The 18,330-nt window shown below is 36.5% G+C and overlaps 1 protein-coding gene across 1 annotated transcript in view; it reads right to left on the minus strand.

Moving 5' to 3' along the window:
- Window positions 1–3,024: 3,024 nt before the first annotated feature.
- Window positions 3,025–18,330, minus strand: part of LGALS3 (galectin 3) — a 29,149-nt gene continuing 13,843 nt past the window's right edge. Inside the window, exons 4-6 of the mRNA XM_051978091.1 lie at window positions 10,535–10,623; window positions 4,788–4,953; window positions 3,025–3,379 (exon numbers count right to left, since the gene is read on the minus strand). Of these exons, the coding sequence (XP_051834051.1) occupies window positions 3,224–3,379; window positions 4,788–4,953; window positions 10,535–10,623 (411 nt within the window). The 3' untranslated portion in view covers window positions 3,025–3,223. The remainder of the gene's footprint in view (window positions 3,380–4,787; window positions 4,954–10,534; window positions 10,624–18,330) is intronic.

Here is an 18,330-nt window from a genome sequence, read left to right on the forward strand (position 1 = left end):
CCATAAACAATTTGACATTCATCTTTCAGCTCCAAGTATTTTTTCTGGTTATTTATTCCCCACACCTGGAACATTCTCTCTCCTCTGCCCCGGCTTCTGACCTCTTTGGCTTCCTCTAAGTCTTATCAAAAATCCCAACTTTTATAGGAAGCCTTCACAATGCCCCTTAAAATTCCCGTTCCTTCTCTCTGTTAATTACTTCCTATTTATCCTGTACATATTTGTTTGCATAATGTATGCATTAACATAATGTTAATGTCCCTCATTAAATTATAAACTCCTTGAGGGCAGTGTTGTAACCTCAACACTTAACACAGTGCCTGGCACATAGTAAGCTTAAAACATGTTTACTGATTGATTGATACTGAACAGATTACATCTGGAATACTGTTTTCTGGGTGCCATAGTCAGGAATGACACTGATAAGTGGGAGAGCATTAAGAGATGTGTGACTAAGAAGACAAATGATCTCAATTTGTGACATATGGAGATCACAGGATCTCTCCTGTAAAAGAAGAGACTTAAAGGGTGAAAACTGCATAGAGATAAATTTAGGTTGAATGTAAGAAAAAACTTCTTAATTTGTTATTGTTCACTCGTTTTTCAGTTGTGTCTGACTTTTCCTGCTTTCATTTGGCGTTTTCTTGGCAAAAGAAAATTAGTTTCCTTCCCCAGTTCATTTTATGGATGAGGAAACTGAGGCAAAGAGAATAAAGTGACTTGCCCAGCATCACAGAACTAGTAAATATCTAAGGTCTAATTTGAACTCAGGAAATGAGTCTTTCTGACTCATCCACTATACCACTTAATTTCCCTATGATGATTAGAAATAACCAAAAATAGAATAAGCTTTCCTGAGAAGCAGTAGATTCAAGTAAATGTTGGACAATGCCTTGTCAAGTATGTTAAAGAGGTAATTCTTTATGTCCACTGAAGTTCCTTTCAACTTTGAAATTCTGTGAAGTATTTGAAAAGCTATTATATGAAAAACATATTAGATTTCTTCACTGTCCTGGAATACAGAATTGAGAGCAATGAATAAAAGCTATAAAGAGGCAGATTTAGACTTTTATAAAGAAAATTTTCTTAACTAGTGCTGTCTCAAAATGGAATATTTGTTCCAGAGTATGGATAGCTATGGATAAAAACTGCAAAGAGGCAAATTTAGACTCAATATCAAGAAAAATATCCTAACAACTAGAGCTGTTCAAGAGTGGAATAGGTAGCTTCTCTGTTATCGTCACTCACATGGAGGTCTTCAGAGATTGGGTGACCACTTGTCATACATTAAATATTCCCTGTATATTGGTTGGATTAAATGTCTGCTGAAAACTATGATTTTTCCAGTAGTAATATAGGCAGTAAAAGTTGGAATATAATTAAAATTGACCAGAATTGACATTTTCAAATTGTGATGCTAAAGAAGACTTTTTTAGAGTACCTTGAACAGCAAAGAAGTCAAATTAGTCAATACTTAAAGAAATTAATTCAGGTTATCCACTGGGAGATCAAATAATGAAGCTGAGATTGACGAGGCCAGGATATTAAGTGATCAGCAGAAATATTAAATTTGACCAAGATGGTAGTAAGATGTTCAAGAAGAGAGGAAGACTGTAAATTTTAAGGGAAGGCTAAGTTTCAAGATAGTGATCACTAAGGTCCCTTTTACCTGTAACATTTTATAAATCAATATAAATGGGGCCAGGAACCAGAAGGAAAGTATTTTAATTAATGAGCATAATGCTTCATAGATATTCATATGTATATTTAAATAATGGGTAAGCAAAAAGTACCATTGTCTTTCAAAACAGGTCTTATTAAAGATTAGAATGTAGGAAAGATAAATATCAAATATTGAGTTGGAGATGTCTGGAGTAGTCTACTAGAGATGAAATAGCAATGCTTTGTGGAGGTCTTCTGTTTTTGATGAATCTCTGGAAGTGAATGAATAATCTGGGCTTCTTCAGTTCCTTTTTTTTTTTTCTTTTTATTTAAAACACCTGTGATTTCCTTCATTTGTGAGAGAAAAATCTGGGCTTTTCTGGTCAAATAATCAGTTCATTTTTGTTTTTCTCTTTTTATTTAATCCAGACATATGATTTCCCTCATTTGTGAGAAAAAAAAAAATCTGGCTTTTTTTCCTTTTTCTTTTTATTTACTCCAGATCTGTGATTTCCCTCATTTGTGGATCTCTTGGTATGAAAGTTTCCCTCACTGATGAAGATCAGCAACTAGTCTAAAAGAATTGAGGCAGTGTGAGTTTAAATGAACTAATCATCATCACACAGATAGTGATATATGAGAACAGAACTTGAACCCAAATCTTCCTAAGTGACCTGCAAGGCTTTCTATCTACTATACATGTTGTCTTACTTAGCAGCCAAGACTGATTGATGAGTGAGTGCAAACTTGCTATTATATCTAACTGGTTTCTGACTATCTACCCTGGCTATCTCCTCTTGTGACACACAATCCCACCTACCATCATCACCACTATTATTTCTTGCCACCTTTTACTCTAGGTAGAGTTATCAATACCTTTTGGAAAAACTATGACAACTGACTAAAGCTCCACTTGGCACTTCTGTGACTTCCTAGATCAAAACTTTCTCTCCTGGTCAGTATTTGCACACACACACATGCTCACTCCTGCAAGCACCCTATAGCATATGTGTATATATGTACATGTATATAATTTCACCTTAATAAAATATAAGCTTCTAGAATACATGGACTATCTCACTTTTGCATATTGATTCCTACCACCTAGCAGAGACATTTAGTAAATGCTTTTCAACTCATTAATTTATTTCATCTACTCAAACTTAATCCTTCTTTTAATATAATTATATAAGTTAGAGCAGGGCAATAAAGAAAGAATGGATGGAATTTGGAGTCAGAGATAGTTGCTATTTTAAAGTTTTGGTATCAAGATTACTATGCATTTCCCCACCCTGTGAATCTTCAGTATTTTATCCAGGGAATAAATTACAAATTACTCATATTAAAAGAAATACACATAAGTTGTACTTAATGAAAGAATTTATTATACCTTGTGAGGCTATGACAAAGAAATTAAGAGTACCTTTAAGATTTCACCCACAATGATTATGAATGAATAGATTATGAGTATCTTGTAAGATTTCACCCATAATGAGCAGGAAGTATTTAAGTATGTGTTTTACAGGAAAATTCCCTTAAAAATGCTTCTGCTCCTTTAAATTTATATCATAGTATGTGAAGTACTAGTAAGATTGATATCACCAGAAATACCCAGCTTGGTGATCTCATTGAAGTTTTTCATTCGATGATTGTACTGCAACAAATGGGCATCATTGACAGCAACCTTGAAATGATCAGTCTCAACGAGAACCTGAATCTGAAATGATATGTAAATAAACTTGATTATATACTTCCCATCTATTTCTGCACCCAGTTAACCTAAATTCAATGGACCAGATCAATAACAGGATTAATGAACATCCTCATGCTGACCATTTCGGTTCAAGGTCTCAGATCAACTATATCATTAAGATTTTCTCTATGCTTCTACTTTATGGAGCCTACTGATAGAGCTTCAAAGGCAGAGTTGAAAATTAGAATCTGAAATGCTTCCTTTTCCCTACGAAAAGAGTTTCACCAAAATGGTCCAGGTATGTGATTAGCTATGTTTCACTTTATTTCTAAGAAGATTTATTTTAATCTGATAGATCAATTCCATTTTATATCCTAAAAACATGATTTTGCCATATGCAATGCTTTCTGTTGTTTTGCACCATTGGCCTGTATCACTCTTTCCTTAAAGAAAACCAGAGAACTATGGTACAGGCACTGCTGTTGTTTCTAGGCAAGGATTCATAATTTGCTCCAAGTTAGAGACCTACATGAACTGATGCTAAGTGAAATGAGCAGAACCAGGAGATCATTATACACTTCTACAATGATATTGTATGAGGATGTATTCTGATGGAAGTGGACCTCTTTGATAAAGAGAGCCTTAATTGATCAAAGATGGACAGAAGCAGCTATACCCAAAGAAAGAACACTGGGAAACGAATATGAACTATTTGCATTTTTGATTTTTTTCCCGAGTTATTTTTACCTTCTGAATCCAATTCTCCCTGTGCAACAAGAGAACTGTTCGGTTCTGCAAACATATATTGTATCTAGGAACATATCTAACATATATAGGACTGCATGCCATCTAGGGGAGGGGGTGGAGGGAGGGAGGGGAAAAATCGAAACAGAAGTGAGTGCAAGGGATAATGTTGTAAAAAATTACCCTGGCATGGATTCTGTCAATATAAAGTTATTATTAAATAAAATAAAATTTTAAAAAAATAAAAATAATTTGCTCCAAGTTAAAGAAGGGATCAGAGTATGTGACTAACCAAGGCACAGGGCTAATAAGGGATAATTACATGTAGACTATTTAATACATTTAATTAAATGTAAGAATCCCCAACCTTTTTTGAAAGGAATCACTTCTAATTTCTCTCCAGTCTTATAATCAACATAGTGGGGAAAGAAAGAGCTGATTAGAGAGGGAACGGCTTTTTAACATTGCCCACACATTCCTCCTCTTTGAAAATTTCAGCAAATAGAAAACTCACCAAAGAGAGAAAGTGGCATGGCAATAGGCCTGGAGATCTAGGAATACATACAAACAAACTGTTGGGAGACTCCCGAGGTAAGAACTTGATAACAAACTGATGGCAACCATCCTGTCTGTAACATTCAAGTTTAAGGTACTTTGCATTTCATATGGACTTTTCATGATGACTTACTTTAAAAGGTTTACCAGCTTCAAAGGGAAACTCAGCATGCCTTTCTTCCTTTCCCCAGTTATTGTCAAATTTTGAATTACAAACAATTACTCGTCTGTTGTCCTCATTAAAACGAGGATTGAAGTGGAAGGCCACATCATTCTCTTTCTTGAAATCTAAAGCAATTCTATTAAGGAGAAAAAAAGTGACTTAGTTATAAGATCATACTTTTTGAACAGCCCCAAATAGATGTCGTGTAAATATTTCATATACGGTGTCCAAAACAAAACTTGTCTTTCCTTTCAAGTTCTCTCTTCTCCTTAACTTTCTTATTTCTTTTGAAGTATCTTTGTAGCAACCCAACATCAGAATCTGTCTCTTCCCATACCTTTACCCCTCATACTCAATCAGTTGCTAAGTCTTGCTGATTTTACCTAATTTTCCTCGTAACCATTCTGTTCTCTCCACTCACATGGGTACCATTTTTACTCAAGCCTTTCTAACTTCTCAAATGGACTAGTGCAATAGCATCCTAATTTGTTTCCTTGCCTAAGTCAGTCCTCTCTATTAACCATTCTCTATATAGCTGCCAAAATTGACAGACCTAAAGCATAGGTCTGACCATGTCACTCATCAGCTCCAGAAGTTCCCTGGGTTTCCTAATTTTTTTTTTTTTTTTTTAGGATAGAAGGCTAATTATTCTGTTTAGCTTTTAAATGCCTTCTAATCGGGTTCAGTCTGCTTTCCTAGACTTATTTTTAAATCGTTCTCATTTATACATTCTATCTATGTCTCAGCAATACTAGCCTATTTGCTATTCCCTAAATATGATATTCCTTCTCCCATTTCCAAGCCATCACCTTCCCACACTTAGAATATGCTCCCTCTGCAGAATCCTGGCTTTCTTCAAAACTGAGTTCAAGTACTTTCTCTAACAAAGTCTACTCTGATTTTCCTTACTTCCTATTACTTCAGGTGTTAATATCCTCCCTCTCTCTAGAAAAATTACTTAAGGGGCATCTGGGTGTCACAGTGGATAGAGCACTGGACCTGGAGTCAGGAGGACCCTAATTCAAATCCAGCCTCAGACAATTAGCACTTAATAACTGTGTGGCCTTAGGCAACTCATTTAACCCAGATAGTCTCTCCTCTGCCAAAGAAAGAAATTTATATAGTTTTAAATTTAGTTTCCTATGTATATACATTAATTCCTCCCCGCCCAGCCCCCCGCAATAGAATACAAGTTCTTTGCAAGCAGAAACATCTCTTTTCTTTTTTAATCCTCAGCTCCCAACACAGTACCTATGAAACTGAATAAATATTTATTGAACACATATCTATCAACTGTCCAAAGTTTATAAACAAAGGACATCATTTCAATTGAGGTCATTACTTTCAATTTTACTGAGAAAATGGAAGTCACACATTGTGAGCTCCCTCTTTTTCCCAATTATAAATCTCAAACTTTACCCAGCATCATTCTTTACTTTCTCCTCCATTCTCTGACATAGAGGACTCAGGTATTTGTAATAGCATGATGAGCAACTAGGTGGTATGGTGTATAGAATGTCAGACACAGAGGCAGAAACACTATCTGTCAGGGTTAACTCTGGCCTCAGACATTTAACTACCTGTGCAGTTCTGGCCAAGTCACTTAATCCTTTTGTTTCACTTTCTTCATCTGAAAAATGAGCTGGAGGAGGAAATGGCTTTTTTTTTTTTTTTTTTTTTGCCAAGTATTTTTGCCAAGAAAATCCCAAATAGGTTCATGAAGAATCTGTAATGGGCTGAGGCTTGAGTTGATGCACTGAGGTCCCAAGCACATGAGGCTAAATAGTAATTGGACCATAATCTATTAATATATAACCTTGGAGAAAGAATGGCCCCCGCCCATTCTTTGTGTAAGTCCTGATGTGTTGTATAGGAAATGACGATTTTGGTGGGTGGAGGCAGGGGAGTGGAAAAGGAAGGGGAAAGAGGGACTACTTGCATTGCGATTGCAACGGACGGCCCTTCTGCTCAGGTCTCTCTCTCTGCTAGCTGGCTTCCTGTCGCAGCTGCCCATATTGCAATCGCAATCTTTATTCACTTCTTCACTTCAACAAAGATTGAAGATTTTTCCCTTAACCTGAATTCCTGATTCCAACTGATTTTAAATACATGGTCATTACAAGAATCAGAGTGAACAACTGAACAACAACAATTATCATGGAGAAGGGCACATGATTAAAAAGTTTTTAAAAGCAGAAAAGCAAATCCTTTATCTGAAATTACTGGCAACTGCCATAGATTTAGCTCCGTGCTGGAGTAAGGAAGATATGAGTTCAAATAGGCTTCTTTCTAGCTATGTCTATGCTTTTCCCTTAAATTACAATACTTAAAAGTAAACTCTTTATAAATACATCTCTGTGTACCTATTGTAACCCTCCAGTAGAATATAAGTTCCTGTACTCAGCAGGCATTTAAAAATGCTTGTTGAACTGAATTTTCTAAGACAGTTAACTATAACACCTATTAAGTTTTATTTTGTCCCAAGCACTGTGCAAAGTACTGTTGATATAAAGGGCAAAAAAATGGTGCTTGCCCTCAAGAAGCTTAAATCCCCCATTAGATTTCCTGAAAAAGATTCCCTGAAAAGCAGGGAAGAGGGGAAAGGACCAGAAGATACCCATTCAATAGGTGGGAAATAATGAGATGGCTACCTTGGGTACCCTCCTAAAATGGAGAATTTAGGAGGAGTTCTCCAATGTCCACCTCAAAACCCATCAGCAAAAACAGACAGCCAAATGAATTAGACTAGAGTTATAAGAAGGAAGACAAGAATGTGAATACTAGCTGAAATGTTCTGTATACCAAGTCCATGATGTTGAATGTTTGTGAGTACATTTATGTTAAATTCCTAACTAGCTCTCAAGGAAAAGGTGAGGTCTCTAGCTTATTATGAAGGCTGAAAACATTATCACAGAATAGTGTCCAGGCCATTATAGAACTTCAGGCAACAAGCCTGAAGACAAGGCCAGCACCCAAATAACCAGCCTCTGGAGAAGAAGCCCACAGAAGAACAGAAGATTGTGCTAACATTTTCAAATATTACTTCATGTGATTCTCACAAAAGATCTGGGAAGCTGGCATTATTATTATCTTCATTTTATAGGTGAGGAAACTGAAACAAAACAGAGGTTAAGTGATTTGCCCAGAATCAAAAAGCTAGCAAGTATCTAAGGTTAGTTTTGAATTCTTCCTGCAGAAAATCAAGAAGTTTGAAGTAATTTCAATTTCTAAGGTTGCTTCCTGAGCCATCAGTTCCAAAGGTAGATCCAGAAAAATTTGATTTTGAGACTCTTTAATACCTAAGGAAGAATTGAATGAAGCTTTGCTTCTATGCCTATGGAAATTCCAATTCCATGCAATTGAATTTATATCCCAACTCTACTTTGATACTATACATGTATTTAAGTAGATTTTACTTCAAATAAAATTTTTCAAAAAATTTTCTCTTTAGGTGCCAATGTAGCTATAGGATGGGGTCTTTGATTACTAAAGAAAGATTTATGTTGCATAATGGATACAGTCCTGGCCTTGGAAACAAGACACTCTGGATTCTTTGTGACCCTGGGTCAGCCACTAACTTTTTAGAATTTCACTTTCCTCTTCTATAATAGAATGATGGATAATAACATACTTTTCAAAGGGATTATGAGGATCAAATGAAATAACTTTGCAAAACTTAAAGCATTTTATAACTGATCTAGAATTATTAAAAAAAGGATTGTCTAGCTTTTAAGTCTAAAACTTAACAATATTAAATTACCCAACAGAGAGAACTCATTTTAGGAGTACTCACAAATTAAAGAGTAGTTTTGCTATATATACACAAGGGTAGGGTCAACTGATAAATATGACTCACTACATAAATATTTCATTTCATCTGCAGGAAATAAAATGGAAGAGATGCAGCCATTTTTAGCTCTTTTGGCAATAAGAGTAGCCTTTAGCTTAACATTTAATATCTTTTACTCAAGTCTTCCAACAGTTGAATTTCCAGTAGAATTTAATAGAGACTAAACAATTGTTCCATCTCTTGTCTCTCCTCCATACTTAAGATTACCTGGTTCTAGGATAAGCCTAGAAAAACAGATTAATATTGGGACAGGACCAAAAGGTCTATCTATTACAGTTTAATTCAAATTAACTCAAAATCCCAGTGAGTGTTCTAGAACACCAGAAGGAAATTAAGATTGTTCTAGGTAAAACTTGTGGGAAGATCAACCCAAACCCTTGAAATATTTTCCAGGAAGACTGAATTTCTTCTGTAGGTAGGAGCTGGAAGAGTGTTATCTAGGACAAGGGAAAAACTTAACCATGAAGAATAAGCATAAATGAATGAATTTTTCTGGATTATTCCCATATCCTTAAAACCAAACAAGTTGACTTGCCCTGGTAAAGCTTCATAAAATCCTTCCAAATGTCTTGGATTACAATATATACTGCCTACAAAATATGGGAAATCTGAAAAATGAGAACATCAATTCTGTCTTAAAATCACAGTGTAGTGACAAGAGCATTGACTTGACCTAGAGTTTATAAATCAATCTGTGGCACAATAACAATAACCAATACTTAAATGGTATTTTACATATTTTATCTAGTTTGTATCACCTAACAATCCTTTAAGAGAGGTTCTATTTCATTTTGCAGAGAGAAAAGGTCAAATGAATTGCCTATTATCATTTGGTCTTTGTTATTGTTGTTATTCAGTCATTCAGTCATGTCCAACTCTAAGTGACCTCATGGACTTTTGTCTTGGCAAAGATACTAGAGTCCTTTACCATTTCCTTCTCCAGTGTGTACTCACTTTATAGATGAAAACTAAGATAGGAGTTAAGAGACTTGCCCAGGGTCATATAGTTAGTAAATGTCAAAGGTAGAATTTGAACTCAGATCTTCTGGGCTATATATCTGATATTACATTCATTACACCATTTAGTTTCTTTAAAATATTAAAGAGACAAATTATGAGGCCTTTTTAAAAACTGTTTTACTCTTTTGAAAATAACCCTTTTTGGGGTTAAGGATAAATAAAGAAAAAAAAATGGGAGGTTAAAGGTACAATTCCTATGATTAGCACAAGACCTTTAGTTTAAAAAAAATCCTATTGTGTTGGAATCCTTACAAAGTGTTAAGTCATTAGAATTGATAGAGACAATAATTATCTAATTTAGCATGGTTCAGTATGACTGATTTGATCCTACAAGGAGATGTTATGGGCCAGAACTTGAAACAAGGTACTAAGTGGAATTGAGGAGACAATGTTTAAATCTAGTTTAGAATTGATTTAATCTTACAACAAATAATCGTTTCCCAGTGATATAATGATTGGTGTATACTCTTTGTACAGCATATAAGCAAGAAGCTCTCAGGGCCAGACACAGAAGCACAGAAGCCCACTCTCGGAGGCGGAGACAGAGTAATTCCATATTCCACTTTTTTGCTGGCTGGAGACATTCGGAGGGAGCTAAGGGCTGAAGCTCAAGACTTTGAAGGACACAATAAAAGATTGGATTTTAACTCCTGGCTGCATTTGGGGTGATTATTGATTTGAAATGAAACTAAGGCTGCCTTCCGAAAACCTCCCCAAGAAACCTGCTCCCAGAGAGAACCATCATATTTTAGAAAAAGAACACCACACTATTGAAAATAAAAATTTGATATTTTCAACTTTTCTAGATGCTAACATAAAATCTTATTATAATTAATTATTCTCTTACCTGTTTGCATTGTTTTTTGTTGAGCCAATAATGGTTATCAGCATGCGAGGCATAATTCCTCCTGGCAAGGGAAGCTCATAAGGCACTACCTACGGATGAAAAAGATAGATATAGACATGTAAGAAAAGGAGCACATGGATTCTTAGTCTTAAAGATTCTGCTGATATTTCCTCGCAATGCACATGTGTGATGATTTCATGGAAAGAATTCTGATCAAACTTCTCAGACCTGAAACTCCTTCTAATCCCTCTACCCTTTGGCACTGATAGATAGACTTTATGCCTGGGTTCAGGAATCTACAATAATTCTATATTAAATAGTTACCTTGTAAACTGAAAGAGATAATGGACTACATATGAGATAAAAAAGAAAGGAATATCTTCCTTGTATTATGCCACAGTTCTCTTTAACTGTCCTGACTCAGTTTCCCTGTAAAAGTTTCCCTTGTCTCAGTTTCCTTAACTGTTCTGTCTCAATCTCTTATAAATTAGCAAGATAAGAGAGTAGATTCCTGACTGTTTTGTGTCCTCAAGGATTTACAATATTCCTTTAGAATATTCCAAGATTAACCCATGATATCTTTACTTCTTTGTCTCTGGATTTTTTAGAGTTTATGGCTTCCCCTCCCTGATAAAAACTTTCCCTCCCTTTCTCTTCTTTGTCTCCAAAAAGGTATTCAAGAAGTTGGGGTTCTTCCATTCATGGCTGGAGAATGGCGTCTGGCAGCTGTATGCTGGACGCTGGATTCTTTGGGTCCTCCAGCCCTGGGACCAATATGGATTCCTTGGTCCCAGTATACTTATCTCTGTCTGACTGGATAATCTGAGACGAGAGTCCTGTCCAGTCAATCTTACTCTCCCATTAATAAAAATATTAAAAATTCTCTAATCTCTCTCCTGCCTCAGTTTCTCCGGCATTACAATTTGGAGGTCCTACCGAGATAATAGAAACTGAGAACTGGATTAGAGATTAGAGACCTCTCTGTCTCCACCTAGGCCTGAGCAGGGCTCACAACCTGAGTCTGTTCCTTGAGAAAAGACCAGCATTCTGGCTAAGTGGTTCTTCAGCCTCAGTCCGGCCTACAGTGGACAACGAAATCGATTCGGCATTTGATTCGGCATTCAGGAGAGTAAGTCTGTCTGGGTACCTTTTGGGGTACCATCTGGTTCTGGTCTGTTCTGTTGCTAGCAACCTGTGGTCTCAGAATAAATACCGACGGGTTTAAAAATTCTGAGACGGGTATTTTCTGGGACGCTGGAAAATATCCTCTGGGTATATGTTATATGTTTGCTTAATATTGTGTAGTCTGTGTGATATATGTTCTATATTCTGTGTGGTTTGTTATGTTGTTGGTTGGAAAACAACATTGCAACTGTGCATAGTAAATTGGAGCTCCATGTTTGTCTGTATATGTCTGTGTTAAAAGTTAGTAAGCTTGTAAGAGATAAGAATTCAGCTTCTGTGTTGCAGGCTTAGAAAATATCAAGAAGTTTGAAAAATCTTTCTTTGTCTCTGGCTGACTGCAGCAGCCTGTGAGAAGAAGGGAGAAAAGGGAGAGAAAGGAAGAAATAAAAAAAAAGGAAATGAAAAAATAGATTGAAAGGGTTTTGAAAGTTTGGAAAGTTAATATACAGCAGTATGCTAACATTTAAAGGAAAGAAGTTTGAATAGAATATCTAGGCATTCTCTGTGAAGGCAGAGAAAAGCACTAAATGGGCTTGGAAGTTCACAGAAGCCCCTTTGGATTCTGGAAGGGAAAAAGGAAACAAAACTTCTCTCTGAGGGTGGGGAATCCTGGAAAAAGCCCCTAGTCTGTTTTTGCTGATTTAAAAGCTTTGTTAAGTTTTAAGAACAATGATTAAGGAAAATTTGCTTGTGATTTAAAAAATTTTTTAGGAAAAGCCTACTAGAGTAAAGAGCAATAAAATTCAAGCTTAGCCTGGCCTGGGCAATAAAAAGCTCTAGAGATAAGATGCTAATAGCTTTTAGAAGAAATGTGGTAGAAGAAAAAACTTTTAAAAACAGCTGTATTAGTTTGATTCAGTTTGTTACCTTTTGAAATATATTGAGTTATTTGTTAAAGTAAGTTATACTTTAAATCCAGCTCTGCTGGACATGTGTGGGTTTTGTGGAGGTTTGGGTTATTCACTATAGTGTGAATCTTACAGGTTTTTGAAGGGAAAAGGAAAGAGGAATACAGGTGATTTAGGAAGGACTGATTTGTAGAGGAAATTAGAGGTTTGCATGGTTTTAGGAAGGTGAAAGCCTTTTGGGAGTAGGTGAAGAGGTGGGAGAAGGAGTCACCCACCCCCACTGCCTTCTGCTACTTTACCAAAGGAGCATCTGGGAAGGAAAGTTCTTTAAGGAGATTGTTTAAGTATGTAGTCAGGGGGAAAGAGAAAGTTGGAAATGGGTGGATTTGGGAAGAAACCTGATATTGGGAAACTGATGGGTTAAATCTTGAAAAGGATCCCCATGTAGGAAATTGAGTGGGGAAGCTGAGGGAAATTTTTTTCCTAGGGGGTCAGGAGTGGGGGAAGGGTGGCCACGTGGAATCCTCTCCTCCCCTCACCCCTCTAAAGTGTGTTCCTGCCGTTTTTTTTTTTTTTATCTGATTGCGGCAGTGCAGCTAACTGTGATTTTTAAGGACATGCTTACTTTTAGGTTAATTGATTGGATATTTGTTTCTTGATACATAAATATTTTTTGGTTAAAAGAAAATGGTCATAAATGTGATCCATATTTTGGTAGAAATATTTCTAAGAGTTTAATTGCTATGTTAAAAAAAAAAAACCTTCTTGAATTCTTTTATGTGGAATTGGGTGTTTTGTATAAGTTTAAATTGATTGTATTGGGTCATCCTGAGGTTATTTAAAGGGTCTTCTGAACATAATATTTTTTTTCTTTGTCCTTTTGAAAATGTTTCTGTTATGGACAATATGCAATTTGGGATATTTTTCTATGTATTGGGTATTTTAAAGGCAAACTGATTTGTATGTATAATGTTCACTCATGTAACATCTACCTAGATATGATAATTGTTCTAAGTTGTGAACTTACTGAGACAATTTCTTTCTGTCATGACTTATAAGGATATGATAAATAATTGTTTAAGATTTATCAGAAATTTGATTAATGACATCTGTTATTGGAGGTAAAGGTTTTTGGGCTTAGAGTTAATTAGCTAATGCTATTTGGGAGTTTTAAAGCTCCACCCTCTGACAGTTACTGGGACAATTGATTGATAAGCTGTTAAAACTCAACTGCTTATGTTATGTTATAGTTATGTTCTTGCATTTTTCCTTCTGTAACTGATCTCTCTCTGATCAGAGCAATGGTCAATAGAATTGTTAATGCAATTCAATTATGTCATGCCTTGCTATTTTAGTCTGGTTGGTTATATGTAATCATTGTATCCTAAATGCTTGGGCAACTGAGTATTTCACCTGGTCATCTGTCTGTTACTGGATATTTGTGTTTTGTTCCTTTAAGGTTTCTACATGATAAGTGGACAATTAACAGGGGTCTGTAAGACTGCACCCATTTGCTTGGTCTGTAAAGCAAACTCATCTCTTCACATAGGAAACTGCTGGCCAATTTATTTTGGCCTCCTCATGTTTTGCAACAGTCTGGTGAACTGAGTCTTTCTATCTGAGACTGATCCAATCTTTATGTGTTAGATCTGTGTTTTTGTTCTAGATTTTGGTCAAATTACAGATATTGACTTGCTTCTGGAACCTGGATCAGCTTTGATCAGCTTTGATTGTCACCACGGCACACACCCACTCTGCAAGGAATGAGAGCCTCCTGTCATTTCATAGCCTGAAGCAGCAGTTTGAAAATGAGACCATGGACTGGACCCTGCATCGACTGTACTTTGGACTGATATGAGGGACTTTGGGAATGGTTGATGAGTGACTGTTAAACTTTGCCTGGATCATCTATTACTGTGTGTTTAAGATTTGGGATGGGATTTGTTAAAACTGTGTAATTATTGCTGTTATGTTTGAGGGCTTTTTAGGAAATGCTACTGTATTAGTCTGTTATGTGTAGGGATTTTGATTTGCTCTTGGGATTTATACGGGGAATGGTCATTTGATAATTCCTTTCCGTGAGAAAAAAAAAAGGGGGAGGTAGAGATAGAACATTGGGGAAACTGGTATATATTTTTCAAAATACCTGAAAGAATGGGAACCCCTAGCTTCCTATTCACTTTGCCTTAGGCATTTCTGCCCCACCCCCTATCTCACTTAGTTCAGATTGAATTTGGATGCTTTAGTTTTAGAATCCCTTATTTTGTTAAAATTTCCTTGGCAGACTCAGTTTTGGGGATTATTTTTTGGAAAAGTTTTAGAAATCAGACACCTGTTGTGACACTGGCAGTCTCTCTGATCTGTTTTTCCATTCCTGTAACCCCAGTTCATTAAGTATTTCAGCATTTCAAAGGACCTTGAAGTTTGGCTTGAGGCACCTAAAAAGTTTGGAGTTTGCCTGCCTTGATGGTCTAACTGTGCATAATCTGCTCGGAAATCTGTATTCTAATAGCAGCCCTGTTTCTCTGGGTGGGGACGGGTGGAGCTACTACAAGCCTCATCCTTCCCCCATGGAGAGGGCTGCCTCTCTGAATGAGCCTTGGTCCTGCTGCTTTGTAAGCAGAGACTGAGTTAAGTGCACAAATGACCACAGACCTAACTGTCCATCTCAAACTGGATTCTCTGGCTGAGATGATGCTCCAGAACTATAGAGGACCTGACATGCTTGCAACAAGGGAGCCTTTGTACAGCTGTTAACTCTGGGGTTATCAGGGAGAGACTTGCTCTTGCCATATGAGTCCTTACATTTTTTCTAGTTTTATTTTTGGCTCATTTGCTTTACATAGGGTGGATCAAAGACCTCCTGGATACCTAGAGGAAGGTGCTAAGATCCAAAGATTTGAATATTTAGGAGAAAGAGTGTGGAATGTTATGCCACAGTTCTCTTTAACTGTCCTGACTCAGTTTCCCTGTAAAAGTTTCCCTTGTCTCAGTTTCCTTAACTGTTCTGTCTCAATCTCTTATAAATTAGCAAGATAAGAGAGTAGATTCCTGACTGTTTTGTGTCCTCAAGGATTTACAATATTCCTTTAGAATATTCCAAGATTAACCCATGATATCTTTACTTCTTTGTCTCTGGATTTTTTAGAGTTTATGGCTTCCCCTCCCTGATAAAAACTTTCTCTCCCTTTCTCTTCTTTGTCTCCAAAAAGAAGTTGGGGTTCTTCCATTCATGGCTGGAGAATGGCGTCTGGCAGCTGTATGCTGGACGCTGGATTCTTTGGGTCCTCCAGCCCTGGAACCAATATGGATTCCTTGGTCCCAGTATACTTATCTCTGTCTGACTGGATAATCTGAGACGAGAGTCCTGTCCAGTCAATCTTACTCTCCCATTAATAAAAATATTAAAAACTCTCTAATCTCCTGCCTCAGTTTCTCCGGCATTACACTTGGTACCAAAGGTAAAAAACTACCCCTTCTTTAGTTAAACTACAACTTCTACCCGATCAAGCTGATCTTTAGTTCATACGCTTTCTTCTCCCTTCCCAACATTCAGGTCTCTTAGAATTTTCCAATTCTTGAAAATAATCAAATAATACCATGTTTTCAAAGTAAATTTCAGTACTTTGTTTATATCTGCTTTGTTGCACTTAACCCAGCAGTAAGTCAAATTTGGGGACTGTCCCTTCCTTCCTTAAGGGCTTGAGTGATATCTTTATATTTCTGGCATTACCCACCTGTGAGAACTTATATAAAATATGTGCTCCATAAACGTTCACTGAAGAAATGAGATCTTAAAAAAATTGTTTATTTACATCTCACTTACTATATGTGCACCTACATGTTTTACCTCTAATATATACCTATTATGTACCCACTATTCTCTGGGCAACTCACCTTAGGCAATTGTTTAGGACTAAAAGTTTAATTTTGTCAATCTACATTGACAAAAAAAAGTTTCCCCACTAGAAACTCCCTATGTTGATGAACACACAGATCTGAACAAATAATAATAATAATAATGCAGCTAGTTTTTGATGTTGATCAATCAAGCTAGAATTTATTAAGCAACTACCATGTGACAGGTACTATGCTAAATGCTGTGGATTCAAAGAAAAAGCAAAAATAGTCTCTGCCCTCAAGAAGCTTATATTCCATCAAGGAAGAAAAGTGAAAAATTAAGTACATATGAGATACATACAAAGTATATGAAAGGCAACTTTTTGGGGAAAGGTACTAATAGCAGGAGGCACAGTAAAGGCCTCCTACAAAAGGTAGAATTTGAAATAAATCTTACAGGAAACCAGCAATTTCAAGAGGAAGAGGTGGGAGGGAGAATATCAGACATGGAGGGCAGCAAATACAAATGGAGAAAGGAGAATAGGGGTCATAATGTATACCAAGTCTAGAAAGATAAGAAAACACCAGATTGTGAACTTTAAATATCAAAGGTACTAGAAGTAATAAAGCACTATTGGTAGGGTAACTAGATAGGTTTGGAAGAGAAAGGCTAAAGTACTCATGGAATTCCCCTGAAGGCAACCAGGGAGGGACACTGACGGGGATCAGTTTAACCTTATAGCCTTCCCTTGCTATGTCCTGTCAGAAATCTGAGTTATGTTAAATCCCTATAAATCTATCCATGTTTTACTTCATCTTTGCTGAATCCCTTTGGGATACAACTAATACAAAATTCTGCCTCATGGTGTCTTTTCCCTCACGCATGGTGTCTCTCCTCTCATCCTCCACTATGCGTTTATTCTTTCTCCTTATAGCTAACTCACTCTTTTAGGGAGTTAAATCTTCTTTTGCTATTTAGCCTGCCAGCTAAAGGCATCAGGGCTCCTCAAACTTTTTAAATAGGGGGCCAGTTCACTGTCCCTCAGATTGTTGGAGGGCCGGACTATAGTAAAAACAAAAACTTTGTTTTGTGGGCCTTTAAATAAAGAAACTTCATAGCCCTGGGTGAGGGGGATAAACCTCCTCAGCTGCCGCATCTGGCCCACGGCCGTAGTTTGAGGACCCCTGCATGGCATCTCATGGGATGTTCTCTTTCTCCTGGTCAACTGTGAATTACACTAGGGAACTTCTCTTTTCCATCACTAACTGTAAAAACCCCTTTCCTTGCTAACTATATGCTCTCCCAACTCTATTCCACATAAACCATTCTTCATTTTGTCTGTAACCTCTTCTCCTAAATAAACTTACCTTTTGTCAAAGAGAATTGCCATTGTGAATACTTCACATGACTAAACCTTATCATTTGGTGCTAAATCCCAAACACATGGTTTGGAACCAAGAATTGTGTCCTAAATCACCATTAGATTTATTGTTTAGTGGAGTGGTCAGCTCTATGCTTTAAGAAAATCAGTGTGGAGAATGATAGTACTGTACACAGTAACAGCAACATTATGCAATGATCAACTTTGACAGACTTGGTTCTTCTCAGCAATACAATTAATCTAAGACAATTCCAAAAAACTCATGATGGAAAATGTCAGCCACATCCAGAGAAAGAACTTTGGAGTCTAGATGCAGATTGAAGCATACTATTTTTAATTTTTTACTTTGTTCATGGTTTTTTATTTTTATTTTGATTCTTCTTCTATAATAAGACTAATGTGGAAATATGTATGTTTAACCTTAAAAAAAAAAAAAAAGAAAAAATCACTTTGGTACCTATTTGGAGAATGGGTGAGACTGGGATGAGGTGTAACACAAGATTAATTAGATGATTATTATAATTCAAGAGAACTTTTAGTG

The sequence above is a fragment of the Antechinus flavipes genome, chromosome 2 (genome assembly GCF_016432865.1).
Source record: "Antechinus flavipes isolate AdamAnt ecotype Samford, QLD, Australia chromosome 2, AdamAnt_v2, whole genome shotgun sequence".
Classification (NCBI taxonomy): Eukaryota; Metazoa; Chordata; class Mammalia; order Dasyuromorphia; family Dasyuridae; genus Antechinus; species Antechinus flavipes.